The 21,705-nt window shown below is 32.4% G+C and overlaps 2 protein-coding genes across 2 annotated transcripts; one reads left to right on the top strand and one right to left on the bottom strand.

The window, feature by feature from the left end:
• Positions 1-2,777: 2,777 nt before the first annotated feature.
• LOC142225496 (methanethiol oxidase) lies at positions 2,778-4,951 on the top strand. Its single transcript, XM_075295280.1, has 6 exons — positions 2,778-2,928; positions 3,037-3,200; positions 3,292-3,761; positions 3,832-4,324; positions 4,393-4,518; positions 4,577-4,951. The coding sequence occupies exons 1-6, from the start codon at positions 2,916-2,918 to the stop codon at positions 4,763-4,765; spliced, it is 1,455 nt and encodes a 484-aa protein (XP_075151395.1). The 5' UTR covers positions 2,778-2,915; the 3' UTR covers positions 4,766-4,951.
• Positions 4,952-16,687: 11,736 nt separating this feature from the next.
• On the bottom strand, positions 16,688-17,626 carry LOC142224638 (uncharacterized). Its single transcript, XM_075294419.1, has one exon. The coding sequence runs from the start codon at positions 17,624-17,626 to the stop codon at positions 16,688-16,690; it is 939 nt and encodes a 312-aa protein (XP_075150534.1).
• Positions 17,627-21,705: the final 4,079 nt, after the last annotated feature.

The following is a 21,705-nucleotide window of genomic DNA, read 5'->3' as shown; positions in this document are numbered from 1 at the left end:
ATATCTCTATATAAAGAAAGCGTTGAATACGTTAAAGGCAGATTGTAAACAATTTTTAGCGCTCTGTTTTGACACCGTTGAAGGCTGCGAAATTCTACAGTCTTTTTGTATCCATAAATTATTGGCAGGTAGGTAAAATGGTTGTGTATGAGGCTCTGGTAAAGTAACAGCTTGGTTTGTGTATCAAATTTATGTTTAAATTTATAAAGTAGACCAATTGCTGGAGATATTTTATGTTTCACATGCTGAATATGCTTGTTCCATGAAAGATTCGACTGTAGGTAAAGAGCAAAGAGTTTTGCTCCTGTACAGGTTTACTTCCAATGTTAACTCTGAAATCACATTCAGATGAGTGAGGACGAAAACGTATTGATTTAGTTTTATCAGTAACTGCTTTAGTTTTATCAGGGTTCATAACGAGTTTATTTACTCTAATATACTCCATGATGGTTGCAGCATCTTGTTCAATTTGAGACTTCAATATTAAGTCATGATTATATGTATATAATAAGCTTATATAATCGGCATACATAATTAACTTTCCGTGAAGTTTAAGGTTGGCAATGTCGTTAATATATAACAAGAACAGCAATGGTCGTAGGACACTTCCCTGGGAAACAATATAACCAGCATATCCCAGTGAACTTTTACATCCATCCACATAAACATACTGTTTCCTTTCTTGTAGATAACTATCGATTAATTCTAATGCCTTTCCTCGAATACCATAAAAAGGAAGCTTTTTTACCAGGATATCATGGTCAACAAGATCAAAGGCTTTAGATAGATCAAAAAATATCGCTGCTACCCCACCACAACCGCTATCAAGACCTTCACACACCAAATTCACAACATTAACAATAGCATCGGATGTCCTGATCCTTTTCTAAAACCGAATTGATACTTATATAATTGTGCTGATTGCTCTAAAAATTCAGTAATTTGTACATATAAAATCTTTTCAAAAATTTTGTCAATTATTGGCAGTAGTTCATATTTTGTTTATTTTTACGAATGCTTTGTTATCAGTGAATAAAATTTTCTTGTTCAGTAGTAAATTCTTATACCCAGAGAAGAAAACAGTATTAGTAAAATTACATGCCTTATTCTAGTTAATGAACTATTCCTAACTGCTTTCAGTTTAGGATTTTTTTACTGAAATAATTTTATTATTTTAAACAAAAATTTAACTTAATGGAAATAAATTGGCTAAACTAAATTGATGAACATTTTTCTGGGAGTTGGAACCGTGTTGTTATGGTATACGGAGAGATTGTTAAAAAAATATAGTGAAATAATATAATAAACAACAAATAAAATATATAAATTATTTGTTGTTTTAAATTAGTGAGAAAAGTTTTTCTGTTCTTTTTTTAAAAATTATGGAACACACTGGAAAAACAGTGAACCCACCAGGAAGATAACTTTCGGTTAATTTTAGAAAATTTTGAATATTTGTAGAAAATTTTAACTAAACAGTATTACAAACGTTGGCATCACGCCGATGTAATAAAAATAAGTAAATATTTTTCGACAAATTCAATAAAATTTATTAGACATAACTAAGTTTTTTCACTTGTTAAAGAAAATTTTGTAGTTTGAAGGAAAAACTTGGAGTTCAAAATTGCAAAAATGTCTTTAGTGACATACGAAGTTCATGATGGACGCATTTTTGGTAAAATTTACAAATTTAAAGAAATTCTGAACTATTTTGTGGAATACACGAATTTAGTTAATCTTTATGCTTCATTTGAGTATATTTTTCCTCGGTTTTAGTTAATTTAACTAACGTAAACAAAAAATTATTAAAGTAAAGGCAACATTCTCCAAACATAGTAATTCCATGAACTAAGATAAAGTTAAATTGGCTTTAGTGAAATAGAGAGTTCACTTTTTTTTGAGTGCATAAATAACAAGCAATAAGTCTACCAATGTACACCATATATAAAGAAAGAAAACACCAACATAATAACAACCCCTTAATTCGTCTTCATCTTGAGTTATCAGGTAACATTCAGTGACGCTAACCTTTTGTGAAAAAATTGGTTTATGATTTTTTATATTTGTATTTTGAAATTGTAAAAGGAGGACAAATTCGTTAGGCAGAAACTTATTGAAACTGGGAGGTACAAGGAGAAGAAAAAAATACATTTTTTACAGTTGACAACATTACATGGAAATTTGAAGTAGTGGGATAATAAACTAATATTTCAAGGCCAAACGTATGAAAAAGTTCAATAAAATCAATTCTGTAGTATAGTTTACATAAATATAGAAAAATGTTAACTAATATATGGAATGCATTCTACATAATTTCTACGAAAATCACATCGTTCAAACAAATAAAAATGTATTTTCCTTATATAATTAATATTATAAATCAAAACAAACATATTACTGTAAAGGATTGCCGAAATCAACAGGAGCAAGAAACTGCGCATCAATTGAGTTAATTTATCTGTTTTATATTGAACTATTTTAATAAAGTAACTGCGAATTTCAACGCGAAAGGCGAATACAGTATTGAGCTTTACCCGGAACATACAAACAAACGAACTATCAAATAGACAAATATAACATAGTTCGGGTTTTATATAAATACTATATGGATAGATACAATTAGTTGTTCTGTTTTGAATTTTACATTAGAATTCTCTTTAATTATTCTCTCTTTATGGTCTTACGATTACGGCTCTCTTCGAATCGTACCAGAAAAGAAGATAACAAATGAAATGGAATTGCCATTAATTGGTTATTTGTTCAATTCAATTCTCTTCGACTCTCACTTGGCTGGCGTTGAAGACGAAGATAACAAATGAAATGAAAAAATGCCGATCAACAAATTTGAGTTTCTTCTCTGATCAAGTGCAATTCAATTAGCTGCTTGGAGAGGACGTTCTATCGGAAAATAAACAATGGATAGCAAGCGTAAGATTTACGTGTTAATATTCAAGACATGGATTTGTGAACTTGTTGTTTAGCATATTGTTTTTAGAATTAGATACAAACGAATCGTTTTGGTTTTTTTTATTGTAGAATGTTGCCATGGTCCAGGTTACCCTACCCCTTTGGATGCCATGAAAAATGGACCCCGAGAGAAACTTCTGTATACGGTAACAATCCAACCAAACTTAGATGAACCTCATGGTGACTATTTATCAACAATCGATGTTGACCCCGAGAGTCCGACTTATTCTCAGGTTTGTTCACACAAACACACACATGTACACGTATGTGTGTAGATAATATTTTGGTTGTTATAATTTTTTTGTGGCTCTAATTTGGTTATAGATTATCCATCGCACTTTCACAAACCGTACTGGCAACGAATTACACCATTCGGGTTGGAATGCTTGTTCGAGTTGTTATTATGTCGATAAGAATGCTAAGCGTATACCGAAAAGAGATAAACTTGTTTTGCCAGCTCTCAATTCGGACTTTATCTACGTTCTGGATGTAGCCACTGATCCACGTAAACCGGAGATTTGCAAAATAGTGGATGGTAGTGTTTTAAAAAATCATAATGTGACAGCTCCTCATACGACACATTGTCTGGCCGATGGCAACATTATGATTTCCATAATGGGAGATGCTGAGGGCAATGCTAAATGTGATTTCATCCTGTTCGATTCCGAATTCAATTGCTTGGGAACATGGATCAGAGGCGATAAGAAACCTTATTGCGGCTATGATTTTTGGTATCAACCCTACTTTGACGTAATGGTCTCATCAGAATGGGGTGCACCAAAAAAATTCCGCCGGTAATAAATTCAATTTCATAGTTCAAATTCGTATTGCTCACCATTATATCACTTCGTTAATATCTTACAGTGGTTGGGAAGACGATGATTTAAAAGATCTTACCCAGTATGGATGTCGCATAAACTTTTTCAAATGGTCCACTCATACTCTTTATCAGACAATCGATTTGGGCTTAGATGGTTTTACTCCATTGGAAATCAGATTTATGCATGATCCCAAAAGAGCTGAAGGCTTTGTGGGCTGTTGTCTGAATGCCAAGGTGTTTTACTTTAAAAAGAAATCGGATAGTGATGAATTTACCTGTAAGAAAGTCATTGATGTGCCATCGAAATTGGTCAAATTTGGCGACAACGACCCACAGCATATAGGCGGTATGGTTTCCGACATAATTCTTTCCTTGGACGATCGATTCCTCTATATAAACTTGTGGCGTCACGGAGACTTGCGTCAATACGATATTACAGATCCCGAAAATCCCAAATTGGTTGGGCAAATATTTTTGGGTGGATCAATTTGCAATGACCTTGCTGATGTCCAAGTTCTGGAGGATAAAGAATTGAAAGTGAGTTAATTATATTTGGCGAGTGAATAGATTGTCTTGTAACCTTTTGTTTTGTATGTTTGATTAAGGTTCGACCAGACCCATGTGTTATCAAGGGGCGACGATTGGAAGGTGGACCTCAGATGATGCAATTATCGTTAGATGGAAAACGTTTGTATGTATCTTCGTCATTGTTTTCTCCGTGGGATAAACTGGTTTGTATGACGTAAGGAACAATTAGTATTAGTGAAAATAACCCAATTCAATTTGCAGATGTATCCCAAAATGGTAGAGAAGGGTGGACACATTTGCCTTATCGATATTGATGTTGAAAATGGAGGTATGAAGCTGAATAAAGACTTCTTGGTGGATTTCGGAAAAGAACCCTACGGTCCAACTCTGCCGCATGAAATGCGTTATCCCGGAGGTGATTGTACATCAGATATTTGGCTTGCTAATTGAAGTTGGCAAACAGTGTTTGTCCACAGAAAAAGGAAGGTATAGGCGTCTCAATTCTCTGTTGTTTGCCTGCACGCCGTAGATGACGCCTGTTCTTGTGTGAAAAACATAGTTTTTGATTTGTCTTTAATTTATTTTGTTTTTCCTTTTTTTTTTTGAAAAAAAAAATAAAGAAATGAAAACTAACAAGTATATACAGCACTAAGTTCGGCCGGGCCGAATCTTAAATACCCACCACCATGAACCAAATATCAGGGTTTCCTTTGAAATTTCAGGAGGGCTTGAGGACACTTCCCGAAGATAAATTTAAAGATTTCACCTATCAGGACTATATCAGATTCTGGATTTATAAGAACCATTTTTGTTTGAGTTTTACAGGAATCATTAACATCTCTTGTAAGTGTGCAAGAAAATTATAAAATAACGCCTTGATTTGAAATCTTAAATTTGTAGAAGTAAAATCTGGAAATTTTACATTGAGTTTCAAGCAATTTTCATGATCAGTGCGCCTTCTACACCCTCAAGAAGTGAAGTCGGTCTATGTGGAGGTATTACCAAAAGGACCGATAAAAACTTAATCCGATACACGTTTTTGTGAGCCTAAAATACCAGAATATTTACAATTTCAGGCAAATCAGATAAAAACTACGGTTTCTAGAAACCCAAGGAGTTAAATCGGGAGATCGTTCTTATGGCGGCTGTACCAAAATATGGACCAATACTCACCATTTTCGGCACATCTCTTTATGGTCCTAAAATACCTCTAGATTTCCAATTTCAGACAAATTGGATAAAAACTACGGTTTATATAAGCGCAAGACCCCAAATCGGGAGGTCGTTTTATATGGGGTCCATACCAAAACATGGACCGATACTCACAATTTTTGGCACACGTATTTGTGGTCCTACAATACCTCTAGATTTCCAATTTCAGGTAAATTGAATAAAAACTGCGGTTTCTATAAGCCCAAGAAGTAAAATCGGGAGATCGGTCTATATGGGGGCTATACCAAAATATGGACCGATACTCACAATTTTTGGCACACGTATTTGCGGTCCTACAATACCTCTAGATTTCGAATTTCAGGCAAATAGCTTAAAAACTTCGGATTCTAGAAGCCCAAGAAATAAAATCGGGAAATCGGTCTATATGGGGGCTATACCAAAATATAGACCGATACTCACCATTTTCGGCACATCTCTTTATGGTCCTAAAATACCTGTAGATTTCCAATTTCAGACAAATTGGATAAAAACTACGATTTCTATAAGCCCAAGACCCCAAATCGGGAGGTCGTTTTATATGGGGACCATACCAACACATGGACCGATACTCACAATTTTTGGCACACGTATTTGTGGTCCTATAATACCTCTAGATTTCCAATTTTAGGTAAATTGAATAAAAACTGCGGTTTCTATAAGCCCAAGAAGTAAAATCGGGAGATCGGTCTATATGTGAGCTATATCAAAATATGGACCGATACTCACCATTTTTGACACACCTCTTTATGGTCATAAAATACCTCCAGATTTCAAATTTCAGGCAAATTGGATAAAAACTACGATTTCTATAAGCCCAAGACCCCAAATCGTGGGGTCGGTTTATATGGGGACTATATCAAAACCTGGACCGATATAGCCCATCTTCGAACTTGACCTGCCTGCAGACAAAAGACGAGTTTGTGCAAAATTTCAGCACGATTGCTTCATTATTGAAGACTGTAGCGTGATTACAACAGACAGACAGACAGACAGACAGACGGACAGACGGACATCGTTATATCGTCTTAGAATTTCTCCCTGATCAAGAATATATATACTTTATATAGTCGGAAATCGATATTTCGATGTGTTACAAACGGAATGACAAACTTATTATACCCCCGTCACCATTCTATGGTGGTGGGTATAAAAATGTATTTTATTCCGAATTGACTTATTTGTATGGCAATTCTAGTTCCCCAAAGAAAAACTTTAAGCGATTTCATTTCTCCAAAAATACGTAAGTCTAGTGTTACACAAATTTTTGTCCTTATTGTATTTCCGCCTAAATGATAGTGTCATTTCAAATCTATAGTTAATGCATATTATTGTGAGGGATTCTGCATCCAAAATCCAATTCTATTAGAATCGAAATCGTCATAAATGAATCATATTCTCAATTGAATGCAATGTATGCGCACGGCAAACATGCGAAATCATTACGAAATTATTTGAGCCGTCTATAACACAACTGTTTGGTTTGACTATAGCAAAAGTTAATTTAAACTTTAGTGATATCTATTTATAATTTAACACAAAAATTAGTCCAAAAACACCATATACATGCTGGTGTTATCTAATCAAAATAATTGCAAAGATTCTAAATCTATAAAATTATTCCGAGTTTCTTATATTGAATAAAGGGGTTAATTCGCCAGTATGTTACAATAACAAATAGTACATTGGAAAAAATATATATTGTTAGTAGTTTAGAATTATTTAATAATTAAGATTTTATAACTAATATCGCACTTCCAGGAATTAATTTTCCAGAAATAAATGACACCAGCAAAAATTTGTAGTTGTTCGACAAACATTTCTTTTTAAGCACATTATCTGTTCTTAACATGTTTAACCCTTTCGACTCTAAAGTTGCCTGTGGGCAACTTTTTGTGTTTTGAGACTCACTGTCAGCGTTGTTTTTGTTCATAAAACTGTAACAGTACCTACAAGTAATTTCTACAAGTTGAATGAAAACTCAGCTAATTTGGTTGTCAATCAGCAAATATTGTTCATTAATAAGCACATGTCTCAAGAAAAAAATATTTACGAATTTAAAAAGAGGTTTTTATACATGTGACTTTTTTCAAAAATTGCAACTAAAATGTTGAACGTTTTTATTAAATCTGTTGTAGTACATGTTAAATCTTAGAAATGCAAAAAAACAACAGATGAGAAATGTTTAAAATTGAAAAGTTGCCTGTGGGCAACTTTGGGCAATTGTGATAGTAAAATTACATATTTTTGGACATAAGACCTAGAGAAAAAAAGGTTTGAAAAACAATGATTTTGAACAAATTTTGAACTTCGATTGGGATGTCCCAGTGACGAGAAATGCGGCGATGATGTGGAAAACATATCTGCAGTGCTGGAGGGAATTTGGTAGGAATCGTAAAAAGGGAGGAAGCCACGTACGAATATTGACGCATTATTATACTTTGGTTTTTTACACCGCCAGTTAAATTGACATGGGTTCAAATCGAAAACAATCATTTTCGTGAGTCACGCGTGATTCACGCGAAGCCGTGAGTGAAATTTAAACGAAATCTCGTGAATGTGCGTGAACTAGACTAAACAAAGATGTGTGGCGCGTGAGTAAAAATCAAATTGTGTTCGTGATTGTAATTGAGTAAAATTTCTCCGAAATCACGCTCTCGATAAAAATTCACGTTCACGATCCAACTCACGCTCAAGATAAAATTCACTTTCACGATAAAATTCATGTTCACGATAAAATTCACACTCACGGTAAAACAGAAACACAAAAAGTCACAATCACGAACAAATTCTCGTTCACGATTAAATTCAAGCTCACCGATTTTATTCACTTTTACTTATTTAATCACGCTTAAGATTTCAATAGCGTGAGTCACGAGAAAGTAATACATCTATCATTACAAAACAAACTATTTTGTAGTCACAATTGCCCAAAGTTGCCCGCAGGCAACATTCTCTACCGCCTAAATGACTTCAATATGATTAAAAGTAAAAAAAAAAAAAGCGATACCTATAAAAATTCGGGGTCGAAAGGGTTAAGAAAATCGGAAAAATCCGCCATTCCCTTGTATACATTTTCTCATTATTTATATTATGGGAAAGAAAATTTGTATGTGGATACATGCGGTTATAATAAAAAAATCCATGATTTCATTTATTTTTCAGAATCATTAAAGCCAAGTTTCTCAAAAAATTCTGTCATTTAAAGATATCCTTTTTAAGTCGAATAACTTAATTTGTGTAACGCATTTTTAATTTTGTGTAAACTGAAGATACAATTTCCTCAAAATATGTCTTATCCTATATTTGAAGAGTTTTTATCTTAAACCTAAAGTTTCAAAATTTCAGCTAATTTACGGACAATTGCATTAAATCAGAAATGATTTTCTTTACTAAGTAAATGTTTTTCTTTACTAAGTCTTAGTTCAAAGACATACGACTTTAACTTCAAAAATTTTTGTCGTAATTTTAATAAAAAATGTTTTGAAGCAAAAATTGTAAACATTATTTTAATTTAAAATTCTTTATTAAAAAAAATGTCCCTAATATTGTGTAAATTGCACATCCTAAAATAAAGGTATAATATTTTTTAGTGAGGAAGGAAAATTTTAACTAAAATGTATTACAAATGCCGATATCACAAAAATAAGTAAATATTCAACTATAAATTCAAGAAAATCGATTAGACATAAATATGTTTTTTTTTCACTTGATAAAGAAATTTTCGTAGTTTTAAGGAAAAAAATTGGAGTAGAATTGCAAAATTTCTTTAGTATGTAGTTTATGTAGTCCAAGATGGAAGCATTTGTGGTGAAATTGAAAAATTCTTAACTATTTTGAGGGATAAACGAATATATTAAATCTTTTTGCTTCAATTGTGCATAATTTTGACCACCTTTTTGAGTTCATTGACGTACGTTACGTACGCCAAAAAATAATTAAGTCAAGGAAACTTTCTCAAAACATGATAATAATTCCATGAACTGTAATAGACTTCATTTGGCTTTAGTTCCCTAGATTATACTTAAATTGAAATAAAAGAAAATAACAAATAGTATCATTAAAATGAGGCATAACATCTGAGGCAATGCAAAAAAAGCGAAAATGGGGTACTTCCGTTAAATGGAACACAAGTTTGGTATCCAAACATTTTTAGGGAGCTCTCTTTTCATTGAGGATATACTTTCAATTTAGTAGTTTAACTCAGCAATGATATATAATATATAATAAAATTTAATTGTTTTTTATAACAAAAAAAAAAAATATACACTATTCTTAGTTGAAATGTTTTATTTCATTTTCGGGAGTGATTTATGCAAACTGTGTGAACTAAAAATTATTTCAAACGTCAATGGCTTTCATATCGAGTTAAAAAATTAGCAAAAATATGTTAGGTAAAACAGAATGGATAAATATAAGACAGTTATTCACTGTTGACAGTTGGTGATTAAGATTTCGAATAATATTTATATCAATTATCTAATTTCTCCGTATGTTAATTACTTTTAGTTATACAAAGTAACTAATAATAATTAAGAACGGCAATAAGTTCTGCTTGGCGAAAACTACTATATCGTTCACCATAGATGTGAATTATATGTATATACTGAGGAAAATTTTGAATAAACGAAGGTTTGTTTTAAAAACTGAATCAAAAATAAGCTGTTAAAGAGACACTCTTCATAGACTCTACATTAGTTAGATTGTCATTGACAGGCAAATAGGTCAACGTGTTATAGCGAATATCAGAAGTAACAGACAACTAAAGTTTGGAGAAAAGTAAAATATTTATACACTGTTAGAAAATGTGTTTCGGGCAGAAGTTTTTAAACACACTATATTTAAGTGCAAAAATGTAATGTTCCTAAACTAGCATTAAATAGTTGGGGCACATATGTTAATATGTTAGAATATGTTATGTTTGGGACATGAATGTTTCATAAAAATAATATATATGTAAACATATATAAATTTACAAATTTCGACAGAGACAGAGCGACAGAGAGAGAGAGAGAGAGAGTATAGAGAAAGAAAAAGAGATGTTTTCGAAAGATATCAACATAACACAGCGAGAGAATAAAAAGAGAGCAATTTCTGTGAAACTGCTTATATGTTGTTTCGGAAAACTGTTTTATGTGTTTATTTGTTTTGGCTATGCCCTTGACATGTTAATAAGGCTTCGCCAAAAATTTGATATGCTTAAGTCCAAATATTTTTTAATTTGAATATTAAAATGAGTATTCGGAGTAAAGAGAAAAGACGTTCGAAACTAAGAGAATAGACATTTGAAATAAACAGCATGTGTATTTGCCTGGAGAGCAGCATTTTATGTAAACTGTTAGAAAACTTTGTTTTTCATATGTTCCGATAGAAACAAAAATGTGTTTCGGGCACAAACACTAAATGTTTGAGACACATACATGTGTTAATATGTTAGAATACAGTAATCCCTCGTTTTACGTCGTCTCGGTTTACGTTATTTCGATTTACGTCGTCAAATTTTGTGTTCCATCAAACTTCGATTTACATTAAATATCACAACATATATATGTTGTGATATTTTGCTCAGAGAGCGACAGAGAGAGTATAGAGAAAGAAATACGGATGAGAACCGAGAGGGTTGACGTAAGACAGTGTTGCCAGGTTATTTTTGATTCTTCCCCCCCCCCCAAATCTTAAGAAAAAAACGCCTAAATTGGTCTAAACTTTTTTCAAAAATTTTAAGTATGTAATTAATACAAAAAGAGGCCCAACATTCCGTTAAAAATCCTGTAGTGATACACTTAAAAATTAAATTTAACACAAATATATAAACTGAAAGAAGATTTTTTCTGAGGAACAAAATTTTAGACAAAATATGTTTTTTTTATGCTAAAAAATTTCTTTTGAAGTAAATAAAAATCATTAGATAAAATCATTACACCACTTGTCACAAAGTCCGGTTCTATTCCTGCTTCGACCGAACACCAAAAAGTTTTTCAGCGGTGGATTATCCCACCTCAGTAATGCTGATGACATTTCTGAGGGTTTTAAAGCTTCTCTAGGTGGTTGCACTGCAATGTGGAACGCCGTTCGGACTCGGCTATAAAAAGGTCCCTTTAGATTGAGCTTAACATGGAATCTGGCAGTGAAACGAGAGAAGTTCACCAGTGTGGTATCACAATGGACTGAATAGTCTAAGTGAGCCTGATACATCGGGCTGCCACCTAACCTAACCTAACCTAACCTTGTTTTTAATTGTATCAAATATTAAAAATGCCCCTTCAACAGATGCGTTTAAAAAAGAATGTCATTGCATACTTGCTTGTATTTAGGAACATTGGTTGACTTCCTTTATTTTTTTCTCAATATTCATGCCAGAATTGCTCCAAATTTTGTTGAGAATTGCTCCACTTTATAAGATCAACGATATTTTTTTACCCCCAAAAATCCCCCCAAATAAATGTTACCCCTCAAAATACCCCTAAACGTGTAAAAACCCCTAAATTTTGGGTGGAAAACCCCCAACCTGGCAACACTGACGTAAGATATCAACATAACACAGCCAGGGAATCAAAAGAGAGCAATTTCTGTGAAACCGCTTGTATGTTGTTTCTGAAAACTGCTCTATGATAAGGCCAAAAATTTGATATGCTTAAGTCTAAATATTATTTAATTTGAATAGTAGAATGATTATTCGGGGTAACGAGAATATACATTCGGAACCAAGAGATTAGACATTTGAGAAAAAACAGCATGTGTTTTCGCCTTGAGGGCAGCATTTTATGTATGTGTGGACATGTGTTTTGTTTATCATTTTGGCATTATGGGCATAAGTTTTTTCTTGGTTCGTTAAAAGAAATCGGAACGTACGAGGAGTAAGTCAGGCAAAGGAAATAAAAAAAAGTGGAAAATATACAAAAGTTACAAAGGGATCTTCATAAAAATAACGAAGTAGCACTATACTCTTTTTAGAGTTGGGACAGTAAAATGAAAAAAGGAGGACATAGTGAAAAATTAAACAGTAAAATGTATAAAAACAAAGTCTAGTTGCTCTTTATTAATGAGTAGTCCTAGAGGAGTTGACAGACACCTTCAAACATAAAAGCGAGAATTAAGTTCGAGTTTTGCAGCTAAAACAATTGAAGTTTATTTTCTTTAAAATGAATTATTAAAGAAAAGTAAAAGGCAAAACAGGGTCATTTTAGAGCGATAATGCCAACTTAATACCGGCCTTAAAAGTAACAAGTATATACAGCAGTAAGTTCTGCCGGGCCGAATCTTAAATATCCACCACCATGAATCAAATATTAGGGTTTCCTTTGAAATTTCAGGGGGGGTTTGAGCAGTTCAACCAGTACACTTCTCGAAGATACATATAAAGATTTTACCTATGAAGACTACATCAGATTCTGGATTTATAAGAACCATTTTTGTTTGAGTTTTAGAAGAATCATTAACATCTCTTGTAAGTGTGCAAGAAAATTATGAAATAATGTCTTGATGTGAAATCTTAAATCTGTAGATTTTCACCCGAGAAGTAAAATCTGGAAATTTTGCATTGAGTTTCAAGCAATTTTCATGATCTGTGCGCCTTCTATACCCTCAAGAAGTGAAATCGGTCTATATGGAGGCATTACCAAATGGACCGATAAAAACTTTTTTTTTATTTTTATTTTTTTATTATGTGTTTATTTAGTATAATTCATTATTTACATTCATATAAAATTGGTCCTCAGCGCCAAGAGGCATTTTAGAGGAAATTGGCAACAATAATTAATAGAAATACATAACAAATTATTTTTGGATATAATTTATAAAAATTATGAATAGATAATTATTATTATTATTCAATGTATGAAATTTGTGTGTTTATAATTATATAATTAATCTCCTTTTTTAAAATTTTTGTCTTATAAACTCTTTACAAGCCAACTTATATCTTGCAATACATGAAATGGTTTTTATATTTTGTGGTAACTCATTGTATATTAACCCTCCTGAATAATCAATCCTTTGTCTACACTTTTCCAGTCTACAGCGCGGTACTTAATATTTCCTTGATTCCTCGTTTTAAAATGAGACTGAATTAGATCAAATTTCATGGTGTTGTGACCAATGTCATGTAAACATTTATACACAAAAAGCAGCACTTGATATTGATAAATACCATGAATAGGAAGCGTATTTTCCGCTATAGTTCTATATAAAACGTTACTTGAAAAGTTGTTAGGTAAGTTATAAACACTTTTCAAAGCTCTATTTTGAAAACTTTGCAGGGATTTCAAATAATTACTACTCTTATTGTGTCCATAGGCTATTGTCAAATAATTTAGATGCGATTGTATTAAGGCATTAAATATCAATAATTTACATCTTTCGTCTAGCTTCCATCTCAATTTATATAAAATTCCAACGGCTGGAGCCACTTTCTTTTTTAATTCGCTTACATGCAAATCCCATGCCATATTACCTTGAAGCAAAACACCTAAATACTTAACATAACTGGACTCCTCAATCGACTTTCCGTTTACCGAAACACTAAACTCCCGATTCAGAGCTACAGAATGGGGACGAAATCTTACCATTTTTGTCTTTTTTTTTTTATTATTATTTTCATCTATGGATTAAACCCTTACAGACTAACAGTAATATATTATATTATATACATATTGTTTGTTAATATATCAAGTATTTAATAATAATGTTATCTTTTTCTTTACATTGTATTTCTCTTCTGACAAATCAAGATAATAATAAAATTTATTGAATTCTTTACAAAGACGGCGAAGTGGATCGTTGTTTTCAAAGTTCGTTCGAAAGTATTCAATGTGGAGCAGTTCAAAGTTGCGGGTAGGTCTAAAGGGTACATTGAATGATATGCTGTTAATAAGGAAGTCAGATTTAAATCTTCCGTTAATTAAATCAACCATAAAACAGATATTCAGCATGGTACGTCTACTTTTCAGTGTAGGTAATTTGATGAGCGATACTCTTTCTTTGTAAGACGGCAAGGTTTGAGGTGTCCAGTTATTCCGACGTAAACAAAACAGTAAAAATTGTTTCTGAACAGATTCAATACGATTGCAATGAATTTGGTACTGTGGGTCCCAAATTACAGATCCATATTCCAGGATAGGACGCACAAGTGAAGTATATAAGTTTCTTGTAACAAATGGGTCAGAAAATTCCTTACTCTAGCGCTTGACAAATCCAAATGATCCATAGGCCTTATTTACAGTCATAGAAATGTGAGATCTAAAATTTAGCATGCGATCCAAAAGTATTCCAAGATCTTTAAAGGATTCAACAGTTTCAAGCGTTGTGCCATTCAAGTTATAATTCGTGTCGATATAATTTAATCTATAAAAAGAGATATGCTTGCATTTCCTTATGTTCAGTTCCATCATATTTGATGAGCACCATCTGTACATGCTATTCAGATCAGATTGGAGTAAGGATTGGTCATCACTATTCCGAATAACCTTTATAATTTTAACATCGTCAGCATACATGAGAGTGTAACCATATTTAATGGCTGATGGAAGGTCATTTATAAATAAGCAGAACAATAGAGGGCCAAGATGACTGCCTTGTGGAACACCAGAAGGCACATGTATTGATTTTGAAATAATGTTATCAAATACTACCAATTGTGTACGATTCTTTAGATAACTTTCAAACCAGGATACCATTAATTCACTGAAGCCCATGCGATGCAGTTTGTACAGTAAAAGTGAATGGTTTACTTTGTCAAACGCCTTACTAAAATCAGTATAAATGACATCAGTCTGTAAACGATCTCTAAAGCCTTCATTAACCATTGTAGTCAATTCCAAGATATTTGTTATGGTCGAACAAGATTTACGGAAGCCGTGTTGTTTAGGCGATAGAAGAGAGGAGACTTGATGATTCAAACTATCAGAAATAATTTTCTCCAACAGTTTTGGAATAGCACTTAATTTAGCAATGCCTCTATAATTCGTAATATCTGACTTGCTTCCATTTTTAAATAGCGGAATGATAAATGAATTCTTCCACAACGTAGGAAAGTGACCTGTGCGCAAAGATTCATTAAACAGAAATGAAAGAGCAGTCGAAAGAGAATGAGCACAATATTTGAGGATGTTACTGGGAATCCCATCAGGGCCCGGGCGATATGAACATTTTATCTTTTCCATATAACTCATCACAATATCAGGAGAAATAAATGGAGTAGTGAATGTCGAATATTCCTGTATCTTATATGGGTACGCATCAGATTGCTTGAAATCCTTATGGCAGTAAGTTGTTGCAAAGAACTTTGAAAACAAATTACATATAGATTCATTATCATCCCCTTCAACAGCACCATAGTGAAGGGTTCTTGGATACACATTTGATTGACGTTTAGAATTAACAAATATGTAAAATGACTTTGGATTAAGCTTCAGTTCATTTTTAATTTTCGATAAATAATTGTTATAGGATTGTTTATTCCACAGGTTGTATTCTGAACGAGCAATTGAGTAGTTTGCATAGTCAGCCACAGATCCAGATTTTTTATACTTTTTATAAAGTTTATTCTTTCTATTCTTCAAGTTACGTAATTTACTGTCATTCCAAGGTGGACCAGTGTGAGAAGTTATTCGAATTAATGGAACAGATTGGGCTATGAATGAATTCAAAGTTTCATAAAATGTATTTATTGATTCATCAAGATTTCTCGCTGGTAAGATTTTATTCCAATCCACATTTAATAGTAATGAGTTCAGTTTTTCGCAGTAGATAGGACCGATTGGATAGCAGTCAAATGAGCATTATAAACATCGTTACAAGAACCAGGAGGAATATAGGAGCAAGTCACAAACAATGAATTATGGCCGCACCTTATTTTCACTCCTATATATTCAATTTGAAGTTCATTTGGAATATCAATTTTTGATGAAGCAAATTTCGAAGAAACAGCAATTAGGACGCCGCCACCAGATTTCTTCAAACCAGTTGTGCGGTCACATCTATAAATTTGGTACTTGTCGCATAAGATTTCAGTATTTAAGATATTACTTTGAAGCCAGGTTTCAGTAAATATAATCAAATCATAATCAAAGCTAAAGCTATCCGTATATAGGTTGCATAATTTTGTGTTAAGTCCCCTAACATTCTGATAAACTAAAGTAAAATTCGTATCAGACAGGGTTTTATTCAGTTTTTTGATTGCTCAACGGGACGTGCAGGTAAACGGGCAACTCTATCTCTAAAAACAAGTTCATGCACCACAGCTCTGTAAGGCCAAAATTCCGGATTGACCACTGTGTCAAAAATGTCCTCAGGTACGAAAATTTTGAATGACGACTTGTTCCTCCTCTCTACAAATTGCAGTTTAGATACCTTAATGTCTACATTTGCATTCAGTTTTGATTTTATGTAGAAATGAATATCATCCTCAGTTGTTTCTGGAGCAAAACGGGCAGCAAAAATGGTTTTCATTGGGGGTAAGACCCTTAAAGGTTTTGGAGTTGAACCAGCAGGCGATTGATTTGTAGGTGTATTAAAAGGAGAAAAGAATACATTAGTATCAGTTAACACAGTAGCTGGTGCCACTACTGTTCCAGTGTTCAGTGAATTCGAATGCGACGGGGTAATAATAATAGGTGGAATAGGTAAAGGTGCAGTTTCAGCGTTGTTAGTAGGAATGACAACAGTCTCTGAATCCTGAATATTATTATTGGTGTTAACTAGTGTCGGAGAAATTGTTTCAATCTCATTGTTAGACGAATTCTTGTTAGATTTAGATTTCTTCCTTTTTCTGGAATTTTCAGTTGGTGATTGTAACACTATGTCCAAGTTTGAAGAATTATCAAGAATATTCTTATATTTTTTAAAGCGATCTGAGATCAAATCAAAATCCCTCGAAATATCATCGAGTCTGGCTCTACAGTTTTTAAAAAAGGTAAAAAACTCGCCATCAATATGTTTGCACTTTTCACAGCACCACCGCAGACCCTTATCTTCACGTAAGTTGTCAATTGTGCGTGCTGCTAATTGCGCACATTTTGAATGATAACTTGTTGAACAAATCCAGCACGAAATCATTTGTTCATCCAATTTAGTGATACGACACGATGGTATAGGGCAAGCCATTTTTCAATTTTTCTTAATATGTCAAAGACAAGAATGTGGATGCAAATATATTTCCAACAATTTCGCAATGAATAAATAGACGATTCAGACTTGAAATCAAAAGTGAAATTTAATACAGGTCAAAGCGCCAACAAAAACTGAAATATTTGTATTGCTTTCGATGGTTTGCAGTTTTATAAAACTTTATAAAAATACAGCTTTCAACACAAAACAGCTCAAACGAAATATGTCGAACAGAATGCAAAAGCTTTAGATCACGTTAAGCACCGGTTTTAGCACAAGTTAAGCGAGATATTCACAATGAAATTTAATTTTAATTGGAGCAACTTGAAAACACGTCCAACAATGTAACAATGTTGACAACAATGTAACAATGTTGACAACAATGTTGTCTGCATTAAGAATTAAACGATTTAATCTGGCATATTCAAACAGTATCGCAGCATCTCTTTCAATACTACACCTTAAAGCCATATCATACCTATATGGATAAAATATACATATATCATCAGCAAACATAAAAAGTTTTCCATCAAATCGAATGTTTGCTAAATCGTTCAAATAAATCGAAAACAGCAATGGACCTAGTCCACTACCCTGTGGCACACCGAATTTAACTGCACCCAAAAAACTTTTCTTCCCGTTAATCTGAACAAACTGCATTCTATCTTTAAAATAATCACGAAATAGTTCTAACTCAAGTCCACCAATCCCATACCAATTCATCTTCTCAAGCAAAATCTGATGATCCACCATATCGAAGGCTTTTGCGAAATCATAGAACATTCCTGCTACCCCACTGAATCCTTTATCTAACCCTTCACATATATGATGCACTACATTTAAAACTGCATCCTCCGTCCCACATCCTTTCCTAAATCCAAACTGGAAATCATAGAGTAATCGATTCTCCTCGAAGTAGCTGGAGAGCCTTTCATATAAAATTCTTTCCAGAACCTTATCAACAGCAGACAATATCGATATAGGCCTATAATTCTCCTTAAACGATGAATTTATCGTTTTAGGTATGGGAACAATTTTGTGGACTTTGAGTATATTAGGATATTCGGATGAAGCCAACATCTTATTAAATATTTCCATTAAGAATGGTGCAATTTGATCTACACATTCCAAAATAAACCTGGGAGATATATTATCACTACCAGCTGACTTATCTACTCTCATGGCCATAATAACATCTCTTACGTGCTGCAATTCGATATCCTTAATCCGAAATCTATTAATCGGAACAACAGATGTATTAAAAAAATCTATCGAATCATCTGATGGAACTTCAATTTGTTCCTTTAGTTCATGTATAGAGGATATAAAGTAATCATTAAATGTATCTACTTTCTCCTGATCCCTGATTATAGGTTCTCTTTCTACATTACACAGATTAATTTTCCTTTCTTTCTTTCTACCCAATGTACTATTTATAAAACTCCATGATTTTCTAGCATCAAGACCAACTTTTTGTAAACTATTCTCATAGTAATTACTTCTACAAACTCTTGAAGCAAATTTTATAACCTTACTTAACCCTTTGAGTTGCGAATTCAGAACTTCATTGGCCCTAGATTTACGCCTTCTTCGTAATAGTTTCTCCTTGTACAAGATTAAACTTCTCAAATCAAAGTTGATCCAAGGAGCAAGAGCAAACCGAACCTCTTTTCTATTTCTAATGGAATATGTAGATTTCTGAGCAGCATACTCTATACTAGATACTACCGCATTCGTCAAACCCGTGGCAGTATAAGGTAACACAGTATCTGGCAAATTTTCTCCCAAGATATTTCGCGCCTTAATGTAATCGCAGAAACTTTTACTTGTCTCAATATATTTATTATTATTTATTATTAATTCTTTGCATAACTTTACACCAAAGCAAGTTATGATCTGAAATTGCACATTCAATTGAATCCACGGAAATTTTATCCAAATTATTACTAAAAATGTGATCAATACACTTGCCCGATTCTGGCCTCGAAATCATGTTACGTACTGCGTCACAATCATAGTTTTGAAACATAGAACGATAATTAATACTGCATCCATCGTGATTTAGATCAATATTTGCATCACCAACAATTATAAGAGCATTCCGCGCAAACTTACTCAAAATTTGATCAAACAAATTAATGAAATTCGAAACTCTACATGTCTGAGATCTATAAAAAGATGTTAAAATAAGCGATTTATTCTCAAGTTTGAAATTTGACAATTTAACGCAAATAATTTCAACAAAGTTCTCACTTTTACAAATTTCGACTGAGTACAATATTTTAGAATTAATATACAGTGAGGTACCACCATATCCATCATCTCTACAACAATGTATGTTTTCAAACCCCGGAATTGAATATAATTGTGTCATTTCCCTCTTAAACCATGTTTCTTGTACTGCAATTATGTCTGGCAATTTGGCAAACCTTGATAACAAACATTTAAATCTGTCAAATTTATCAATTAATGATATACTTCTTGCATTAATGCTCAAAATATTAAAAAAATTGCTGTTAATTTCATAAATATATTTAGTAAAATCTTCAAAATTTTTAAAATATTGATTATGAATCATACTAAAGAAAAAAAATTAATTATAAAGCAATATACGATAATTTAGTTCTGATTAGAAGAAACATAAACTGCGCCATCTTCTTCTCTTTCTTCCTCATCATCTTCTTCTTCACTTGGTAGAATAACTTGTCTGTTTTGAACCATTGATCTCCGACTCCAATGTTTACTTGTTGTTGCTTCAGTAAGAATTTGATCTACATCTTCCTCACATCTAACAACTTGCGCTCTGGAAATTTCATTCCTTTTGCAAAACACTTTTCCGTCTTTGGCATAAACGAAACGATAGCCAATTGTCTTTAAGGCTTTTGCGTAGTTAAAAAGATTCATTGTTTCTTTGCTCAAAAAATCGTTTATATAGACATTTTTCGTATTCTCACTTTCTTTTAATTTAGTTTTAGCAGCCATTAATTTCTCCTTCTTGTGTTTTGAAATAAATTTCACAACAACTGTTTTCTCTTCTTTTGTTTTGTTTCTGTTCTTAATGTAATATGCTTCTTCTAAGTCATTTTGTTCCAACTCAACATCCACATTATTTGATAGTTTAATTATTGCTTCCTTAGCACTTGTTTCTGCATTGACTTTCAATCCACTGATAATGCAGTCATTTTTTACAGTTTTATCGTTCAAAAACTTCACGTTTCTCTAGTTTCTTCAACTCTGTTTTTATTGTTTTTAATTCTCTCTTTATCTCTTCACTTCCATTTCCATCATCACACAGTTGACAGTTAAATAACTCGTTCTCATTTTGCAATAACCGATCGAACTCTCTTTTACTTAACCCAGAGCATTGAGAGTGATAGCTTTTTTCACATTTATCGCACTGTATATAATCATCGGTCTCCTCTTTGATTTCATCTTTGCACTGATTGCAAAATATTTTCTTTTTTGGTGCAATCCTTCTACGTTTTGATGATTTTGGCATTTTCTTGACACTTCTCCGAATCGCGTATTCTTTTTGAATATATATATATATATATATATATATATATATATATATATATATATATATATATATATATATATATATATATATATATATATATATATATATATATATATATACATATATATATATATATATATATATATATATATATATATATATATATATATATATATATATATATATATATATATATATATATATATATATATATATATATATATATATATATATATATATATATATATATATATATATATATATATATATAACTTTTTTAATAACAACTGATGTTGTAAACAACGAAATATTTAATAATTTTCTGGAGCCTCCGAATAATTGCAAAAAATACGTGTTATTTCAACAGTGTTGCCAACTTTAATTCTTAATACACGTTTTTGTGAGCCTTAAATACCAGAATATTTCAATTTCAGGCAAATCGGAAAAAACTACGGTTTCTACAAACCTAAGGAGTTAAATTGGGAGATAGTTCTTATAGGGGCTATACTAAAATATAGACCGATACTCACCGTTTTCGGCACACCTCTTTATGGCC

Source organism: Haematobia irritans, chromosome 2 (genome assembly GCF_050003625.1).
Source record: "Haematobia irritans isolate KBUSLIRL chromosome 2, ASM5000362v1, whole genome shotgun sequence".
Lineage (NCBI taxonomy): Eukaryota > Metazoa > Arthropoda > Insecta > Diptera > Muscidae > Haematobia > Haematobia irritans.
The sequence above is the reverse complement of the archived record's forward strand: the minus strand, read 5'-3'. Positions and strand labels throughout refer to the sequence as shown.